The sequence below is a fragment of the Asterias amurensis genome, chromosome 1, assembly GCF_032118995.1.
Source record: "Asterias amurensis chromosome 1, ASM3211899v1".
In the NCBI taxonomy this organism is placed as follows: domain Eukaryota; kingdom Metazoa; phylum Echinodermata; class Asteroidea; order Forcipulatida; family Asteriidae; genus Asterias; species Asterias amurensis.
This window is the reverse complement of record NC_092648.1, coordinates 15,374,085-15,395,816: the sequence shown is the minus strand read 5'-3', so window position 1 is coordinate 15,395,816 and position 21,732 is coordinate 15,374,085. Positions and strand designations below refer to the sequence as shown.

The following is a 21,732-nucleotide window of genomic DNA, read 5'->3' as shown; positions in this document are numbered from 1 at the left end:
TCTAGTGTACCACGACCTAATACAGAAGCTCAGCCGGTAACCACTGTGTGTTTCCAATCAGGGTGTGTTCAAAGGAATCAGCAGTGCTTATAATAAAGAGCTCACTTTAATGTACATGAACCTGTTTGGTAGATATGTACATGTTTTTACGATGAAACTAGAAAGCAGTTACGTACATGAAAATCATTAACTGACGAGTCAACACAAAATGTGCTATGCATGTAAAACATACATGTAGCAGACATGCTCTGTATTGTACAACTCATGTTACATGTATGCACATTATGTAGCTTTAGTTTTGAGTATACATAAACTTTGTATTGATTTTAAACTGCTTAACACTGAGATAAATTACAAAAATATTTGACATGCTTACGTTGGGCAAGAGTTTTGATTGAGACTGCTGTCGCAGCAATGCCATCCAGATTTAAGCATCCAGATTCACGTCGTCTTCTGATCTCTCGAGTACACCATACAGACTATGTACTTGTATTACGCCACAGTGCTTGATGTGATCCCCACCACATCTATCTGGCATCATTTACATCTGAATTTGATTTTGCCCGTTTTCCCCAGAGGGCAACGATCTCAGAAAACACTCCCACTGTCGTCTCCCCCCTCGTAGTCATAAGAACCTCCAGTCCCCCCAGGCCAGCAGGCATGCCAGACTGCATATTATCCCGTAACCGTTTATTCTTCATTCCCCCACGCCGCCGCCCGCCCGCCCCGCTGCCTTTTCCCCAGCTTGGGCTTTTCATCAAGTCATTTTTATAGTTGCTCCCAGAGGTACTCCAAAGTAAGCAAGATGAATAGTATTGGCTGACATCTCAGGATACACAGTACTTGCCTTGGATCTTATTTAATGAAACTTTGGAGTTCCTCAAATCTGTTGGCTGTCTAATTTAATAACATGGGTGTTTTCTTAAATTTATCTATGCATATGTAAATGTACTAGTTTTCTAAACTACTGTACATCGTGTGTACCTATTCACCGATAAACAACAATTTTTATATTGCCCAAAAGTGTACTACATGTATTTCAAATTAACCTTAACGAGAAGTTTGTGTAACCATTTGCTAATCTGGGTTTGCATTAAACAATATTGTCATAATGAGGATGCCATGAAGTCTAGGTAGGTGTTATGTACATTAACATACACTGGTGAACTGTGGAACTTTGGTCAAGAGCCTCAGTTGTTGGTCTGTGTGCGAGTCAATTGTGGATCGATGAAATACGGGGATCTTTGAGAGGGCCAAATGTGGATCTTTGGGTGAGTCAACTGTGAAACCTTTGGGCGAGTCAGTTGCGGATCTTTAGGAGAATCAATTGTGGATCTTTGGGTGAGTCGATTGTGACTCCTTGAGAGAGTCAAATGTGGATCTTTTGGCAGTCAAAAGTGGATCTTTGGGAGAGTCAATTGTGGATCTTTGGGTGAGTCAATTGTGGATATTTTGGTGTGTCAATTGTGGATCGTTGAGATACTCAATTGTGGGTCTTTGAGAGGGCCAAATGTGGATCTTTGAGTGAGTCAATTGTGAGTCTTTGGGAGAGTCTATTGTGAATCTTTGGGCGAGTCAGTTGTGGATCTTTGAGAGATACTCAATTGTGGATCTTTGGGTGAGTCAATTGTGGATATGTTGGTGTGTCAATTGTGGATCTTTTGGTGTGTCAATTGTGGATCTTTGAGAGAGTCAATTGTGGATCTTTGAGAGAGTCAATTGTGGATCTTTGAGAGAGTCAATTGTGGATCTTTGGGAGAGTCAGTTATGGATCTTTGGGAGAGTCAGTTATGGATCTTTGAGAGAGCCAGTTATGGATCTTTAAGAGAGTCAATTGTTGATCATTGAGAGAGTCAATTGTTGATCATTGAGAGTTCAATTGTTGATCATTGAGAGAGTCAATTGTGGATCATTGCTCCATGCTTTGAGGGAGTCAATTGTGAATCATTGGGTGAGTCAATTGTTGATCTTTGGGAGATTCAATTGTTGGTCTTTGAGAGAGTCAATTGTGGATCATAGAGAGAGTCAATTGTGGATCATTGCTCCATGTTTTGAGGGAGTCAATTGTGAATCTTTGAGAGATTCAGCTGTGGATCTTTGGGTTTAACTAAGTCATTGGGAATAGCACTGAATTAAATGAATAGTTGTTAAACAGGAAAGGTACATGTCGCTATGAAAGGTGTTGCGCATTATGTTTACAGTATGTATTTATAAAAGCAATGGATTTAAATCAAGCCTTTCCCCTTGAGAAAAAACAACAGCTGTCAATGGCAGGGACCCTTTTTTGAGGCCAAGGATATTGCCAACTGAAGAATCAATAAATATGTAAAAGCATCTCAAGAGCAAGATCAAGACCAGAGCAATAGAGGCAATTGCCTCTGAGAAGCTCCATCATCTTCATATTTAACTACAGATTTCATGACCACCACATTGATCAAAAGTTCAGCTCTAATAATATTTAACGTCTGCTAACATTTGGCCTTATCAACAATTGTTAATAAAGACAACCACCCAGCAGCCACTCCCCTTCCACTAATAAAGATTCATGCAAATCACTTTTGAACCGTTCACGGCTTCCCTGCCATGTCACCCACAGTGCAATCACACTGGAGCTGCACTCTGCGCAAACTAGCGCACAAAACACCGGCACAAGTAACCCTAGCCCACACTAATACACAATTTGTATTAGATCAAGTGTCTGTGGATCCCTCTCCCCACAACACTCAGGCACTGATGAAGCACTGGCAGGAAGCCCACTGTGCTTGTCACAAGACAGTTGAGATATAATTATATGATTGATTTATCCTTCAGTCGTAATGGGATACTTTGCTGACACAAAGGGGCATTGGGTACATACACTATACATGTATGTTCAGTAGGCGCTACATTGTCCCCTCTTAAGTTGCTTGCACAAAGATAGCGGAGCAGGGTTTCTGAACACATTGAAAAGTACCACTATTTGCGTTAAGGCCTAATATTTCACTAAGTTGTGAGGTAGCGAACTCAGATGATTTCATTGTCTCTGTATTCCAATCTGATTTAACAATAAAGGCTGCACTATTTACAGCTTTATTCTGTAGAAATGTACGCTATGGACAATTCAGAACGGAACACAAAGATTTATATACAAATGCACGTTCCCCTATCTATGATCTCCCGTAACTCAACAATGGAAATGTGACCATGAGATTGAGAATTTAAGCACTATTGTGTCAGTGTATATTAATTGCGAAGCTTGCGTCTAGACTTTTAAAAAAGCATGATCAAATTACATTTCAAAAACTATTGTATCCATATAGATGAAGCAGTGCAAAATCATCGTCAAAGAGAAATTGAGCAGAACACTCAAACATTTTGAACAATGCTTGATAAAAAAGGTTCTAAGCAAGGCAGTCTTAATCAGAACAAGGAGTCTTAACTTCCTGTAAATTACACAAAAATATTTAAAAAAGGCAGGCTGTCAAAAAAACTTGTTTGTTACTTATAAAGCTCCTTAAATGTAACATTGCCTAAATTGTCAAGAGTCACCAAGTGACACCTCGCTGGCTCAGTACTCCAATTTAAGAAATATGAGGACAACTATTATCTGCTCTTTTTAAATTATTTAGGAGAGCTCTTTGCACTCCTCAGAACGAAACTTCAAACATGAGACTAAAAAGTGAAATTCATGCTACATGAAAGTCCAATTTGATCTGGAATTTTATAAGTTTTAAATAGCTGTTGTTATAGATTCAAAGGAAGTTATTAACTTTCATTTAAGGTTTTGTGAAAACAAAGTTGTTGATGATTGGTGCCAGTTAATCAAAAACTAAAAATAGTTTTATCGTTGAGATCCAGACATTAACCCACGTCCATCAGCAATGTACATACATTACAAACAACCTTGCATGCTAAATGCATGTTTTTAAGTTTTAACTTTTGAAACTGTGTCATTTGACAAATTTAGTAAAAAAAGATTTATATAAAAACATTAACATTTTTAAACAAAGAGTGGGCCATGCAATTATCGCAACCTTCAAACCTGATTTAATTTAAATCTGACTGTTTATTGTTCTGTGATCTTGACAATTCAGCATACCAGTAAGTATAAGATTGGCAGATTGCTATTTTCATTACATTATCAAGCAGATCCTACTATGAATAAAAATCTGATTTCATCACAAAATGGTTTAAAATGCACTTTACATTATAAAATTGCAATTTGTCGCACTCCCCTGTCAAGGTTACGGAGTGGAAAGAGTGCCGATGCACACAAACACACTTCCTTAATTATGATGCTCTGCTGACTAATGTACCATGCTTGGCAAGGTTGCTCATTTGGCTCAGTTGGCTAACGGAACATCATCCGCACTGTATATAGTGCTTTCTAAACCGAGAAAAATGAAGATACAAAGTAACTACATATCGTTCTTTTTACTGAAACCTTCAGATGAACAATTTATTCACAGACACTTTCTTAGGGTTAAATTCAATTTGCTTTAGGGACAGTACACACATTCGCTCAACATGAAATCTACCAACGATTTTTTTTGTTCAAACCTACTCATGAATTTGTGATTTGTTTGCCGATGTCCCAAAGGCATACAATGGCAAGCACCATGTGGGTTAATTCCCCATGAGCGAGTGCAATTTGTGCAAATATCTTGACCTTCGATTGCAATCGATAATATCGTTACTTGTCGTCATTTTTATTTGCAGTTGAAACACCTATGTTTCACTGCATGGCGTCCGCTTGCCAAAAACAAAATAGTTTTCTTTAAATGTGAAATCCGCAAGAACTCTTCTTTCTGCCCAACAAAGATCCGAGTAAACCTCACTTGCACAATACGCATACACACATTAGACCAATTAGTACAAACCAATTAAAAAGATGAACAAAATGCCAAGGTGTGAATGGAATCTCTTGACAATTTTGCAAGGTTTTTGTATCAAAGATTGTGTCTTGCTGCACAATACATTTCACAAAACATATTTTATTTAACACCATATCCAGACATTGTGACCAGAACTACAGAAAGAATTGTATTTAGTGATCCCTTCATTCGTTACCTTAGATAAATTTTAACAGGCACTGGACACTATAGGTAATTACTTAAATACCCTGGACACTATTGGTAATTGTCAAAGATCAGTCTTACCACTTGCTGTATTTCAACATATGCATACAAAAACATACCTGTGAAAATTTTAGCTCACTTGGTCGTCAAAGTTGCGAGATAATAATGAAAGAAAAAACACCCTTGTCACACGAAGTTGTGTGCTTTCAGATGCTTGATTTCGAGACCTCAAATTCTAAACTTGAGGTCTTGAAATCAAATTCGTGAAAAAATTACTTCTTTCTCGAAAAACTACGTCTCTTCAGCGGGAGCCGTTCTCACAATGTGTTATACTATCAACCTCTCCCCATTACTCATTACCAAGTAAGGTTTTGTGCTAATAATTATTTTGAGTAATTACCAATAGTGTCTACTCCCTTTAAAACAATTGTTACATATGTAGCATAACAAATGGTAACAAGCAATGGAGAGCTGTTGATAGTAATATAAAACATTGTGAGAAATGGCTCCCTCTGAAGTAACCTAATTTTTGAGAAAGGACCTAATTTCTTGAGCAACCACTCAATCCTGTAGCGTGACGATGTTGAGTGGTGTATTTTTACAGGGTTCATGGAAAGGATCCACGCTCTCCAATGCCATGAAACAACCTTAGAAAGTTAGGGTCATGGCAGGGCTCAAATTATACACTGGATTTTAGGCCTGGGGCCAGTTAACTCATGGCCTGACAAGTCCGGCAGTTTTGTGTTTTTCAATTGAATAATCATACCTACCTGTGTAATATCTTTACTAGAATGAAATCATATTCAAATGTTAACTTTTTGAGTCTGGTAATACACTCGTTAATTCCTAAGCCTTAACACAAATGAGGTATCTTCACTCAGTCCTAATTGTTCAAGTTACAAATACAAAATTGCATGTTAAAGGCAGTGGACACTATTGGTAAATGTCAAAGACTAGCCTTCACAGTTGGTGTATCTCAACATATGCATAAAATAACTAACCTGTGAAAAATTGAGCTCAATCGGTCATCAAAGTTGCGAGATAATAATGAAAGAAGAAAACACCCTTTTCACACGAAGTTGTGTGCGTTTGGATGGTTGATTTCGAGACCTCAAGTTCTAAACCTGAGGTCTCGAAATCAAATTCGTTGAAAATTACTTCTTTCTCGAAAACTATGGCACTTCAGAGGGAGCTGTTTGTCACATGTTTTATACCACCAACCTCTCCCCATTACTCGTCACCAAGAAAAGTTTTATGCTAATAATTATTTTGAGTAATTACCAATAGTGTCCACTGCCTTTAAACTGTGTAGAAAGCTCTTTCTTATGAAGTCTTGTAAAATAAATTCTGGTCTAGTGATTCTTTTAGCTTTTAGCCCTGCGGTCTTATGGAATTTTATGCCAAGTTCCAGCCCTGCATGGGTTGGTGAAATGCTCCAGAAATTAATGACCGTAACCACTTACGTGTACTTGTTGATAAGCACTGCAGCTATTGATAATATAAACGATGCTGAGGTCACTTTTACAATGTAGGTATTATGGTTTGGATAATTTTTCAATTGAAAACATTTGAATCTGAGAAAGAATTCACGCTTGAATGTTTCTAAGATTTTGGAAGCCCTGAGGGTTGGCATCCATTCCCGAATGCTGCGGCCAGAGACATGCGGTTAGTACCTGCTCTCACCTGAAAATTTTGTGAAAATACCACAACAGTTTTTGTTGCTGTTTTCTCAGCAAAAACATATAGAAACTGTATTCACCTGAAACTTTCACATGTGACTTTCATTGTATCTTTCTGTAATTTTGCCTAAATAAATATTCATTACAAATAAATTTTAACAAAAACCAGTCTACAGGTATGACTTACCCTACCAATCATTAAATGCTTGTCATTTGTGTGGCAAAATGTTCCTAGATAGGCAAAGGCATGTAGGTCTGTATATCTGTCTACAACAGCAAGATAGACACACATTGAATAAAAAAGTTGGAGCATTTCCAGAGTTCCTCCCACTCCAAAAGGTTTCCAGTGCAAGTCCACGTTCCCACATAAGCCAAAACGATCAATGAATACTGGCAGTTGCTTCCCAATTTACTCAGGGAAAAAACAACAGTCCCTAGCAGAATCCAATGACTGACCTCTTTGTTAATTTACTCTGCTATTCAGTGGAACATCCAAGCCCTGAGCACAATATAGCTGAGGGTCTATATCGTATTTACAGCCTCATGACCAAGTACTATGCACACACGTACATCATGTGTTTGCACAAATACACTGAATGGCGAGATATCTGTACAGGAAATGCTCCCACGAGTCTGAGAAGTGGTTTGAAGAAAGGTACATGTATATTAAACCTAAATGCACTACAAGAAAGATCAGGGAGAAAAACAAACTCTGAGAAATGCCCATCTGAAGTGCCTTTACTCTTAAAGAATCGTAGAGAAATTAAGGTGGTTTTGTGAACTGATTTTACACAATATATAGAAAGATTTGCAGTATTAAAATTTGTCCCCAAAGCATGAACACCGGAGCACTATGCTGCATAGCTACATAGCAGATTCACAAATCTGTTTAGTGTAATCATGGCGTTGTTTAAAGGTGTAATATTGGTTTTTCTCTATGGTCTCATAATGTCGATTCTTGAACTTTTGAGATAAAAAATGGTGAAGGCTTCCCAAGTCAAGTATGTAGCATTAGAGGCATTGCTTGGTGAGGTATCAATATAGATTTGGTTTTTGGCAACACCAGTGAATCTACTTGCTAGGTAGATTACATGTTCTTTTGAGAACTTGTCTTGCCTATTATTCTACTACCCCCAAAGACCTACTCCGTGGTAGTAGAATATACATGCAAAGCAAGACAAGCTCTCAGCTCAAAAGAACATAATCTACTGTAAGTAGATACACACATGGTGTTACCGCAAACCAAAAGTCAAGTACTTGCAAACCTTCTCTTTCACTACAAAACCGAACACTCGGAGTGCTACAGTGGTGTACCATGGAGGAAGGAAAATTCCACAGCTGTATAGTGAGCAATTATCAGTAGGCCTAATAATCAGAGGGATGTACAATGCATACATTACATTGATAAAGACACTACATGTAAATAGCCATTGTGCGCATATCATTTTACATTCACTAAATACAAAAGACTGGACTGTAAATGACACCTGCGCTTTAACAAATTGATGTCTAGTATCCTTTTCATCGCTACTGGTTTTGAATGTCACTCTCCCCTTTGTTGTGTAATAATAATAAGAACCCAAGGCCAACATTTGTATTGACAGTTTACCTGTACAGTAAACAACTCGAGAAACCAACATAACCACACATCAACCAGGGCCTATTATCCTGTTCTCTAGGGGCAATCTATTCACAGTTACTCGCATACACAGCACACAAACCTCCACTTACAGGTGTATTATGTGGACATTACTTAAATTGATTCAATGGCTTGGCTTGACCTCTGTTTGTCTAGTGGCTACACACTATACAGATCAATGCCAGATTAGTGATCCATTTAACTGTCCATGCATTCAGAGTGTTTGATAATGAAGCCCTCGAGGACAGGAGAAATATTCACACAAACATCTTCGCAGCGGAGCAGAGAGAGCGTGGGCCGGCACTCTAAACATAAAAATCGCACATCGAAAAATGAGAAATCACCTGTGTACTGTGCTTGCTACATTTATAGTTGGGATATCAGATTGCACTGAGCGCAGGGTACTTGTGTCAATTTACTGTGAGGGGCTATACAATTTCTCAACAAATTCATGAAGTACTGAGCAATGCATTCAAGATCAATGGCAATTGTCATTGCCGCAGTGAAAAAGAAAAGGTATTTTTTTTATGGTAGCGGAGAGGTGAAAGTGCTTTGGCAATCTCTGATATCGAGACCGTCTTGATTCATATCAATGATGGAGTGGCTCAAGTTTTATTATGCGCGGAAACTTATCTCCAACGACCATCAGGTTGTCTTCATAGGCACCCTGTTAAACGCATCAAAATGCTACATCGGTTTGAAATGAAAACCCTGCTAAAATGCTGCCAAAATGCAAACAGAGGATTCTGTTGCAAATTGTGAAGTGAACTGGTTTACATGAGGCTTGGACTGGTCATTTACCTTCTGCTAAGTGCACCAATATGCAATGAAGTATGCTGGGAGTATGGGATTTGAGTTGACTGCTTATTGCGAAAAAAATACAGCAACTTTTACCAATTGGCTTATTTTAGTGTATTTGGTGGAGACTTGGTACTACTTCGTACTAAGCAGGCTTTTAAAAGAGCACTCATTCCAACCATCAAAAAATATTAACAACTTCCTACATCCTACCATCCCATAAACTCAAAATAATGCTTTTAAGTTTGATTGACCTTAGTTTTTATGTTCCACATTTTCTTCCTGTGTCTGCACATAATTGCCTGGTGGGTTCAGACACGACTTTCAAACAAGAGTGTTTTGAGCCAGATTGTATGAACGTTCGTATGTAGGTTTAAAAATGTAGCAACAAATTAATTAAAAATTCTAAGCTGTGGAATGTTTATGGTTTATGAGCAACTAATTTTGGGTACCCTTCAACTTCTGATCACCTATGAGCATGAACTCAAAATTAATTTGCGCTACAAAATTTTGTTTGAATTTACAGTATATTTAAAGCCATTGGAAACTTTCAGTAAACAGTATTGTCCAAAGGCCAACACTTCATGTATCACAACTGATATAAAAAAAATAACAAACCTGTGAAAATTTAGGCTCAATCGGTCATCGGAGTCGGGAGAAAATAACCCACCCTTGTTTCGGCACGTTTCGCCGTGTCATGACATGTGTTTAAAAAATATATCTGTAATTCTCGACAACGAGAATTGATAATTGTTTTAATGTTTTCTCGAAAAGTAAAGCATTTCATGGAATAATATTTCAAGGGAAGTCATTCACCATTACCTTCTGTAAACCCTGTAAGTGATTTGTAAGTCTGTGAACTTTTTTTTCTCTGTTCCGAAAGTGTAATAATGGCTTTAATGGAATTATAATAAGAAGAAACTATAAAATGACTAGTAAACTTGCGGGTACAACCATGTGTAAATAATGGAAATTAATGCTAAATTAATAATTTAATGGAATAGTAATGCTGCTCATCAGTCTGTAGTAAAAGCAATTGCATACCAACACTCACACTATTTGGTTTGATACACATTTAAAATGTTGTATTTTTTAGCTTTGTTTTAACCAAATATAATGCTCTTAAAGACAATGGACACTATTGGTAAATGTCAAAGACCAGTCTTCTCACTTGGTACATCTCAACATATGCATAAAATAACAAACCTGTGAAAATTTGAGCTTGATTGGTCGTCGGAGTTGCAAGATAACTATTGAAGGAAAAAACACCCTTGTCACACGAAGTTGTGTGCTTTCAGATGCTTGATTTCGAGACCTCAAATTCTAAACTTGAGGTCTCGAAATCAAATTCGTGGAAAATAACTTCTTTCTCAAAAACTACGTCACATCAGAGGGAGCCGTTTCTCACAATGTTTTATATTATCAACCTCTCCCCATTACTCGTTACCAAGTGAGGTTTTTTTGCAAATAATTATTTTGAGTAATTACCAATAGTGTCCACTGCCTTTAAGATTACAGAGTAGGACTTTTAGAACCACAATAAACATCCAGTAAGAAACATTCCAAAGACCTTGTTTCAATTTAGCATACTCCAGCCAAGCATCCAAACTTTGGGGTCCAGAATGCCTGACAGTTTCTCAAAACAAAATCTGGGGAGAATCCTGTGTACCATAAAGTGCAATCAACTTTTACACTACTTCAAGTTTACTCTAAAATACCTAGAAGACAACTAGTCATACATGACATGTACCACAAATCTGACAAAATATTGGCAGGGATGCAAAAAGGATGTGGGAGGCCTTTGACAAGTTCCCTCAGTTTGAGTTTCAGTAAAGTGCGAAGGAGAGAGGAAGAAAATGTCAAAACTGTCAATTTGTTTCACTTTGAAATAATATTGTCACAGACATGTCACAACCTTTCTACTCAACTATCATGAGAGTCTATCATAACAACACTGTCATCAAAACTGTCGTTTTTACGATAAACCTAAAGCATGCTTGCTGCTTGAGAAACATGAATCATGTAATTTTGGAAAGTTCAATATTATTTGCACATTGCTGCAGCCTGTAGTTTTTTTTCAGATTAAAACAACTGTGAGTAGATTTTAAAGTGTCAGTTCACAAATTAAATTAAATCAACAAACAAACAAGAAAAAACAGCTAGGAATTTCTTTGAGAGGGCAAGGCTATTATATTTTTTTCACAAGGCCACCTTCATACAAAAATCTTCAAGTCAATGGGGACTTTTTGAAGGGGCACCAACGCCAAGAACGAAGAGCAACAGAGGCCATGCTTCCCATAGCTTCCACAGGCAGTTATGCTAATCAATTTTAATGACCTTTAACATAAATAATTTGCAATAGAAAGGGAGTTAATTTCCAGTACAGTTTATACAAAACAAGCCATGTTTGAAGAAGAGATAATAAGTGACAGACTAATCCTCGGAACTGGACATCAGCATGGGTGCGTACATTCTCATTACTCAAATATTTTTTTTATCAAAATCAAATCCATCGACAGCTTAATAGTAGGCGTGTACAGATATTTGTTACTTTTCTGTATGCTGCATTCTCATGTGTACTATGTACTGAAGAAATCACTACAAAAAAAAACTGAATTCACAAACATTCTTTTAGTTTAGAAGTGCTCTCAAGCCTTTAAATAAAGCTTTTAATCTGAGCAAACACCAACACACTCCAGACATTCAAGAGTAAATTAAAAACACATCTATTCTCTTTTTGCTTATAAAATTACTTTTTCGTAGCTCTCTTCCTGTTTATTATTATTTATAACAAACCACTGAAGATAACACTTGCATGTTTTCAGAACAATGACTGAGGTTCTAAAAATAATATGCTTCATTCAGACCTAGCAGTTACCAAGGTAAGGGTGAGGGTCATTGATGAGGAAAAAAAGTCTGAAACTAAGATACAAACTTAAGGCCGAGTCACACTGCAGCGAGAACGAGAACGATAACGATCACGACGGAAAGAGAACGCGTTCTATTGGTTGAATTGCTCCACGCAGAATAGCACACGCTCATTCAACCAATAGAATGCGTTCTCTTTGCGTCGTTATCGTTATCGTTATCGCTGCAGTGGGACCGGGCCTTTAAGGAGATTTGTTGAGCTGATGGCAAACCTGAGGTTTAGATTTTACAAAGCTTTTACATGTAGGAACAATATCCTCAGTACCAGAGAAGTTGATCAAAGATCAGGATTTCTATAAGTGGGCAAAATAGTTACTGATTTCATTCACAAAGCTGACTTAAAAAAGTCAAAATTCAGATAAAAGTCTGAAATTTCTCATCCCCACAGACATGGCTAAAAGCAGATTGAAGTGATTTGCATTTAATATCATACGTATTTTGATGTAACCTCTACATGCATGCAACTGTTTCGCCATTGAGCATCCATTGATTTATGAACTTCACACAATCGTAATGTCTTTCAACCTAATTACACTTTAATTGACCTCTGAATCACTTGACCAGTGCTGGATAAGCAATAAATATGAATGAATTTTCATGGTATGGGAAATTGGATAACTGTGCCAGCTCAGCATGTGTGTGGTTTCACTCCCCGAAACCCAAGTAACACATCTGCTTGCTACATCAGGTTTTCAAACCAGCTACAGTGAACCACTCCATACATGATGGGCTTCAAATAAAACAGGAAAAGGAACCAAGCTGAGATTTTTATACAATGCTGGCTGCTCATTAGATTCTTTATCAAGATAATGCTATGATCCTTTTCTTTCTGCAGGTCTGATAATTTGTTTGGTAATGACAATACATATTTGCCTTAGTTAAGGGCACTTCTGTGAGGGCAGTAACACAAATTCAAGGGAAAATTACAAAAGGCACCCAAGCCTTTAAAGTCCCTCTTAAAGTCTCCATCTCCATCTCCATTGGTTAAGTCAGCAAAATATCCTGCCGGATACATCAACGTAACAAACTTGCGCACTGCGTGTGGAAATAAACTACTATTAGGTGTTGCTTATGTGCCCCTTGAATTTAGCTAGAGTTGTGCTGTTCACAGCAGCCGAAAAGAGTGAGTTCCAGAGTTAAACAGTTGATACGAAGAATGAATCTTTGAAGGCCCTAGCTTTGAGACTGACTTGCAATTTCCCTATGGGGAAAACGTAAATTTGTACAGGAACCTTGAAAAGGGCACCACAGTAAAAGGCAATTGCTGAGGGTGCCTTGGGTTATTTCAAGGCCTAGGCCGGATCCGAATTGGCGGCTACGGCCACGGCTTTGGCCGTATCGCCACGTCATCATGCATTGAAGTAAAGGACGCCCTTAGCAACACCCCTGGCAATGGTCGTAGCCGTAGCCGTAGCCACCAATTCGGGCACGGCTTTAGGTACCGGCGTTTATTTCACATACATGTAGAGGGATCAGGCCTGTCCAAGTGCCTAACAGTCATGACTACTGGTTCTCAACGAACACCAAAAAGAGGCCAGACTGTTTTTCCTTCCAACCTCAGTTTGGAGGATTAGTAAGGATAGGAATTGGAAACATTAATTGTTTCGTTTAAAAGTCTGAAAGCTTGCAAGCTGATTATGAGGTTTATATGAATACCATTTTTCTGTGCAACATTTCCCTTTGAAGTGAAGTCATATTCAAGAAAACTGTAAACAAAAAACCTTAAATAACGCAACAGTTGATTTCAGTTGTTACAACCAAAATAAAAAAGGACAATGTGTTTATTAAGTGTAGGCCTACATGCTGAGAATTGTGCATGATTTTTCAATATTTTCTCCCAACTCACACAATGGATTAAAGCCATTATACACTTTCGGTAAACAGTATTGTCCAAGTCCCACACTTCGTGTATCACAACTTAAACATAAAATAACAATCCTGCGAAAATTTAGTCTCAATCGGTCATCGGAGTCAGGAGAAAATAACGGAAAACCCACTCCTGTTTTCGCGCGTTTCGCCGTGTCATGACATGTGTTTATAACAAATCCGTAATTCTCGCTAACGAGAATTTATATTGTTTTACCGTTTTCTCAAAAAGTAAAGCATTTCATGGACTAATATTTCAAGAGAAGTCTTTTACCATTACCTTCTGTAAACCCTGTAAATTATTTGTAAATCTGTGAACTTTTTTTTTTTTTCTGTACCGAAAGGGTCCAATGGCTTTAAGCCTAAATTTTAACAGGTTTGTTATTTCATGTGTATGGTTGATCACACAAAACATGATCACTGTCTGGGACTGTTTTGTAAGCTCTAGAGTCTACTAATCCTGTATAACACCTTTAAAGGCACACAACGCATTTGGTAATAGTCAAAGACCAGTATTCTCACTTGGTGTATCACAACAATCTGTGACAATTACGACTCAGTTGGTCATCAAAATTGCAAGAGAATGATGAAAGAAAATAACCCCATTGTTGCACAAATTTGTGTGCTTAAGGTGCTTAATAAAAGGTGTGGAGTCTTTTAATATTTCAGTGAGAAATTACCTCTTTCTGAAAAACTATGTTACTCTAGAGGGAGCCGTTTCTCACAATGTTTTATTATCAACAGCTCTCCGTTGCTCCAAGTAAGTTTTTTATACTAACAATTATTTTGAGTTATTAGGCCAAATAAAAATAAAAAACAGTTGATCGTCCCCGCCCGCATCCTTTTTGGGGGGCGCAACATTATTTTTTAATATTTGTAATTTTTCGATTTTTGTGAAGAAAAAAAAAGGAAAAAACTTAATCTAACATGATGCTCTCGAACATGTGTAACCGTCTGTTTCATTAACAATAATAGTTAATGCCTACCAGCAAATTTCTTTACAAATCCAACCCTGTTAATACTAATACAGTAATAGTGTTAACAGGTCCTCATCCAACAAATAGGTATAAAATAAGTTTGCAATGGGTTCAAACTGAAGAATTGATGGCCTGTTTGATTTGAAATACTAAGCGGCCATCTTAAAAACAAAAAGAGTAAATAGGAAGGCCCTCATCCTCCTCTTTTTTGAAAAATTCGGACGATCAACTGGTATTTATTTGGCCTTACCCATAGTGTGCAGTGCCTCATGTACATGTACGAATGCATCAAACGTCTACTACAGAGTATAAAACTTACATGTACAAATGTACTTGAAAGCAATGTGTCTAGCTGTACTGCTCTATGATCAAATCTCCGCACTGACCAAACTCTTCTTAACAAATGGCAAATGCCACAGCAATGGTTTCCATTACACAGAGTGTTTACTATCAGATTGTAATCCTTGCCCTACAACAACCAGGCCACGTCTATATCAGGCCATGAGTTTTTTTCCTTGTTGAGCCAGCCGCCAGGGCTTCACACACAATTTGTGAATCCCAAGGTATGAACAAAAAAGCCTGTGCGTTTTATAACGTGGTCGTCGTAAAGTGGCATTTGAATCATCACACCGTTAAGGAGGACTCTGGTTCGCTTCAGAAGATCTCAATCTGTTAAGACTCAGGTGTAACGAATCGCTGCATTGCAGTCAGCAGAGCAGTCTTGACCTGGCTGCCTGCATTCCCCCTACGGCTGATTCGGTTGTGATTTAATTTGACGTGAAGAATCTAAACACTGTTTCTCTCAAGGCACAGGAACTGTATTTGCTGTCCACATGATCTATGCCCTAATGTACACATAACATTTCTGTGTACATAATGAGGGTTGTCCCCCATGCTGGGCTAGCATATCAGGCCGGTATGAGAGTTGTGAGATACACAACAAACTACTGTTTTTATTTTTTATTACACAAATGCACCAAAATAACAAATCAAAACACATACGTGTAGCTTTTAAAACGAAACATAAACATTAAAAAAAAAACATTATGAGGGCCTCATTTTCCAATCAGCATGCTTCGGATCCAGAATGCCCACCACTCTCCCCCCTCAAAAAAAAAAGGCTTTGGAAAAAAGCCTTGGGAGAGCCCTGATGAAGTACATTTATTCCATTATTTGTTATTCACTAAGCGGACTTAGCAACAAGGGGTAACAATGCATTAATGGCAAATACGCACACATGTACTGTACTTTCAATGGGTGTAAAATTGAATTATGACAGAAAGCCCATCAAGCAGTACACATGTACATGTGGACGTGGCTGTTAAAAACATAGCCAGGACTCGAAACACCCACAGGTTAATTAATAAATAAATTAATCATTTTAATCACTTGGTCATGTTATCACACAACTGAACAAGTCCAACAGTTTCCCAAACAGATCTTTTTTTTAAAGAATGATGTATCCTTAGCTTATCAATTCCAAATCACTTTGTATACTATAGCCTTCTTGGTTAGTACAGTCAGCAGTGATAAAGTTCGCTTTTCTGAGAGTCCTTGGCTTCACAATGGGAATAAATAAAAGTAAATGAAATGAAATGTAAGACCAGCAAATATTGAAAGAGAGCAGGACTTATCCTCATCACTAGTCAGCGTACATTGTCAGTAAAAACTGCTAAGGGCTAGTAAACATCACCTCTCAACTTGCCCCGTTGGCTACTGTCTCAACTGTGCAACCTACTTGTTTAAACTTCTCATATTTCTTTATTTTCAGCCGGTGTGAATAATACATTTTTAAAATGTGTTCATTTATTCACGAGTTTTCGGAAACTGGTTGGGATTGATATCAAATAACATCAGATAGGGCTATACATTGTCAATCATTCACTATCTGGGGCTACTAATAAAACTTCCTGGGGTGCTGGGGGCAAGTAAAATGCACTGTCTATTAGGCTGTTTCGGCTACTTTAAAACAAAAAAAAACAAGCACAAGGCCTGAAATCTTACAAAGAAATCTGGTCCACTAAATTGAAAGTTCAGCACAAGACCTGCAGTCTTATGGAGATTTTCTTGATATCCCGAGCTTTGATCTATCCACTAAAGACATTAGCCTTTCGCAAAGGCCTTAGTGGCTTTAGACAAACCCGTGTAGCCGCAAACTGAATGGAAATGGAGACTCTAAGACCACATGCGCATCAGCGGCAAAGCTACACGTTTGTAGGGAGCCTTTTTCCAACTTGATTTTGCATTTTTGTTTTGTTTCTTATGAACTCATCATAATAATTCAAACAATAATTATTCATGAAGTAAAGTGCTTCAATGTTTGAACCAATCACAGGTAAATAACTAGGTTAATGTATGCCAACTCCAACGCTGATGATTGGTTGGGAATTAAGCTAGATGCCAGTAGGGTAGAAAAAATCAAGAAAAACATTAGAAAAAGCCTTGTCGCATGAGGGGTCTACAGTTCAAATCCCTTTGCCGCTAAACAGCTGTTGAAACCACAAAAGCCTGGACGAAAGGTTTTTGTACTACAGATTCTACATCTGTGCTGAAAGTTCATTTCCTGTTCCAGGTTCATATTATTCTGGGATCCACGCACGGAACGATTTGGTCCAGCAATATTGCATCGGCAATGTATTTAGATTGTAATATTTGTGTACAATGAATGCTATTACATTGAGTAGCAAATCATGTTTCTTTAGTAGCAATTGAAACATTCTGTGTAGCATTTTGCTCTGACATAAAACGGAATTTGTTAACTGCTTCAGAAAGATTACATGCCTGATACTTCCTGGAGACAACGAAGACGATTGCCTTCATGCCCCCTGGTCATTGCCTTGGTGCCCTTAAAATGCTTCAATAGAAATTGAGTACTAATACATGTAGAGTGCCCTGTATCAAGGAGAAAATGCCTTGGTGCCCTTGCCCTTTCAAAAACGAAGCATACAGGCCTGAGATTATATCTAACATTGCAGTACAGACCTGGTACACTTCATGTTCATACGTAAACACTTCATAATATTAAATATGGGTGAGAATTGGCATGAGTTTCCCGGCCTGATTCTTTTGATCTGATGGTGCCCTCGAGTCATGACTCATAACTCTTAATATTAGATAATCCTTCCATCACAATTAATCCGCCCCATAAGATTTACGCAGGTATTAGCCAGCAGGCTAATTCCCTCATGTGAAAACAAAACCACAACAATATTTCCCGGCTCATGTACAGATGACCAATTGCTAAATATAATAGTGTGTACCAACACCTACATGTAGCCTACACCCTCTGCCAGCGCAGCCTTCACCACAAGAAGCCATTCAGGAATACAATCAATGTTTGGAGAGTGTGGTCAGCTTGCCAGACCCAGAGGGTCTTGTTTGTCCCTGAGGGATGAAGTAAAACTGTTTACCTCCTCTCCAGTCAAGGCACTTAGGGTCAAGTGTTATTGAAGATACATTAACATGTACCATGTAACTAGAAAAACAACTTGTCTGTAACAGCAAACATAGAGTGTCAGTCCAACCACATCCTCAGATGATTAACATTTTGTCAGTTTTAAAGTGCACAGTGGGCTTGTTGGTGTACATAAATTAATATAACTTTGCAATTTCGTAAATATAAAGGAAATGGCCAAATCACCAAACACTTTTAATGTTTCTTTCACATTTGTATTGTAATAAAATAGAGCAGATCTGAAAACATGAATGCCTGGAATACATGCAAGAAAGTATCATTGTTGGCCAGCTCTTTCTCAGTGGTCTACTCTATTAACAAAATGTATGTATTTTAAGGATTCCTTTTCCACACCGCCATTGATACAGAAATTCTACGTAGGCCAACTAAGAAACTATCAGGTATGATTCCAAAGGCAATCTGCCCCAGATGTCATTGCCTTGGTGTCCCTCGGAATGTTTCAACTAACAGTAAAACAATTTCCTCATATAGAGGTTCTCTGTACAATCAGTGTTTGACATTTATTGTGATGCAATAAACTGGCCAGTCAGATTGCCACTTGGACCATGGAGGAAGCCTCCATGCTTGACAAAGTTTTGCCTAGTTCTAAAGGTGTTTTAAAATGTAGAGTGTGTCCAGCCGGCCATTGTACGTACAATTGTATTTAAAGAAAAACACTTCATTCAAACATCATCAACACAATCATTCAAAATATGATGGTAAACTTAGATCATTTATTTTTCAATTATGTTCTTGTAACTAAAATGATTGGGCTTTGATGAAACCTAATCTGGTATTATATCTGATACAGTGTAAAACATACCGGTACATGTACATGTTTTAATCGGATTACTAATTGTAGCTCTCAATGTAACATATAGGCCTATATCAAACAAAACAGTGAAGTATGATCGATTAAATATGATGTGATTTATTTTGGCTGAATGGGATTAATTCATTTTTTTACCGAAGGGTGCAAGCTTCAAGCAGGGACCTGATTTATGGCACTGCTACTAGTGCTTATCACAGAATTCTACACTCGTGGTGCCCTTGAAGCCTGTTATGGCGCAGTGCGCCCAGTACTACAGGGTGTAGACTTTAAGCGAACACTTAGAACTGAACAATTACTGCGCCCTGTACATGTACGCCTAAAGCCTGTCCATGAGCTGTAAGTTCAGAATTTAGAATTCTGCACTTATAACTCCCTTTAAAGCCTACATGATTCTAAGTCTGTAAGCACATAATTTTGTGGTAAGCAGAATTGGGCCCTGCTTACTGCAACCAAAGTACAAAAAAAAGGATTTCTAGGTGAACAGTTTGATTGTGGAACATGAAATTTGTTGTTGAATAAAAAGTTAAAATGCTGATCCACTTGCACACAAACACAAGTACCACTTCTTTTTATACAATCTATTCAGATTTGTGTCATTTGAATAATGAAATCATTTAATCATAAGTCAAAGAGGGTTTGTATTAATCTAGCCACAAGAATTCTTAAATCCCCTGGGCTGAGTCTGAAAGGTAACATGGGACGTAATCTACACCCCATGTCAAGGTACTGTTCTATAGATATTGTTAATCCTTTTTTCCAATTTGGCCTTCATGGGCTTAGAGCCTTTATTGATTGACAATTCAATGTAATTCTAAGTCTCATTTTTCAAAATCACCCATATGTATAATTTTATTGCCCATGTATGTAATGTGATGACCACATATTATGACACGGTGTGTTGCTGAAACTAATGAAATGCGTTGTTACATGTTTGTGGTATTTGTAAGGATAGACAGAGTTAGCCCCCCCCCAGCTCCCAAAACAAAAACGCAACGTGTTGATGCCAAGAACATGTAATGTCTCTTAGCATGCTAAACTACTGTAGAAACAGACAGTAACTAGGAATAAGATTGGACAGAATTATGTGGAAATTCCTGAATAATGCTTGGGGTCTTGGATGGATCCCCTTATAAATTCTAGACCTGGAAACACTCAGTGTTAACATTCAGGAGGTTGAGGTTTACAGACTGTGTGCATCACCAAAAATACAAAATTCACAGAACTTATTTATTGCGACAATTGTTTCTCTTCAATAATGTCAATATTAACGACTTTTGTCCATGAACATGACAATCAGTGGTCTATTCAGTGGTACATCTGTACCTCTACCTTCTAGAAACTGTATAAGGCTCCCCTGTCAATGAGCCCGTTAGTTTAGTGAGTGGTAAGACATCTGCTCAATGCAATGCAAAGGCAGTGGTTTGAATCCTACCCGAGTGATTTCCTTGTAGATTTTGTACATGTTTCTTGGGAAAGTACATAGTATCACTACCAGTGTAAGCAGTGGTTTTTTTTCAGGCAGCGCTTTTTTTAAAAATACATGTCAGTGTATAGGCTAACAAGGGTAAAACCAAATTACATTAGGTCTGTCACAAACAAATACTGTCTGGTTGAATATGAACAGTCGAATGGTAGGCCTACTGTGGGAAGAAAAAGGGTGCAAACAGTGTTCCTATTTTTCGTCATTGAGCATAATCATCAAACTTCAAAGCGGTGGTTTTCCGTGTGGTATTTGCGATAAATGTTCTGATGGACAAGGGCAGAAACAGTCCAACTACCTTTTTACATACTTGTAATGACTGAAGTGAAATGACGTGACCAAGAATAATCTTGCTTTGTTAAATATGAATCTAATAAGACACTGAGTCTGACTAAAAAAATGACTAACTTACTATTCTAACCAATCCATCATCATCATGATAATCCATGAATAATTGTCACAAAAATAATGAGATGGGTAAATAAAAAAGCGATGGTTCTATTTGACAAATCTCTTCTCCCCAAAACACACGTGCCGATGACCACATCAACTTCCCATTCAAACTGCAACGATCGTCATTTATTACATGTAGCCTTTGTAGCGCGCCACACAGTTAACTTGCGTAAAAATTTCCGGATGAAGTCACTATCTAAACCATCTGTGTGCGGGAATCGCACACAATACTAAACTCCCACCACAATACTGTATACACACACACCCGACCCCGAAGTACCACTCGCAGATCGTTCGTTTATATAAAAACACTAAAGTTCTGGATGACAATTTTTTCTTTGCACGTTTTTCATTATCATTTTTTAAAAGCTCTATTTAATTCATGGATAAGTGGGAGCTCACTAACCTTTTCCGGTGACGTTGTTGGGTCAGTGGAGATGATTTTCGCCCGTTTAGAAGGTAGAGGTCCACCACCGGTCGCCATTTTGCAATTTTTTCTTACGTGTGTGTAGTTGTTTGATCCGATTAACCGACCGATCCCGCCAGGCCGCTAAACTACACCATCACAC

The 21,732-nt window shown here is 37.9% G+C and overlaps 1 protein-coding gene across 1 annotated transcript in view; it reads right to left on the bottom strand.

The window, feature by feature from the left end:
- Positions 1 to 21,722, bottom strand: part of LOC139947120 (uncharacterized) — a 41,998-nt gene extending 20,276 nt beyond the window's left edge. The window contains exon 1 of the mRNA XM_071944971.1: positions 21,570 to 21,722. Within this exon, the coding sequence (XP_071801072.1) occupies positions 21,570 to 21,647 (78 nt within the window). The 5' untranslated portion in view covers positions 21,648 to 21,722. The remainder of the gene's footprint in view (positions 1 to 21,569) is intronic.
- Positions 21,723 to 21,732: the final 10 nt, after the last annotated feature.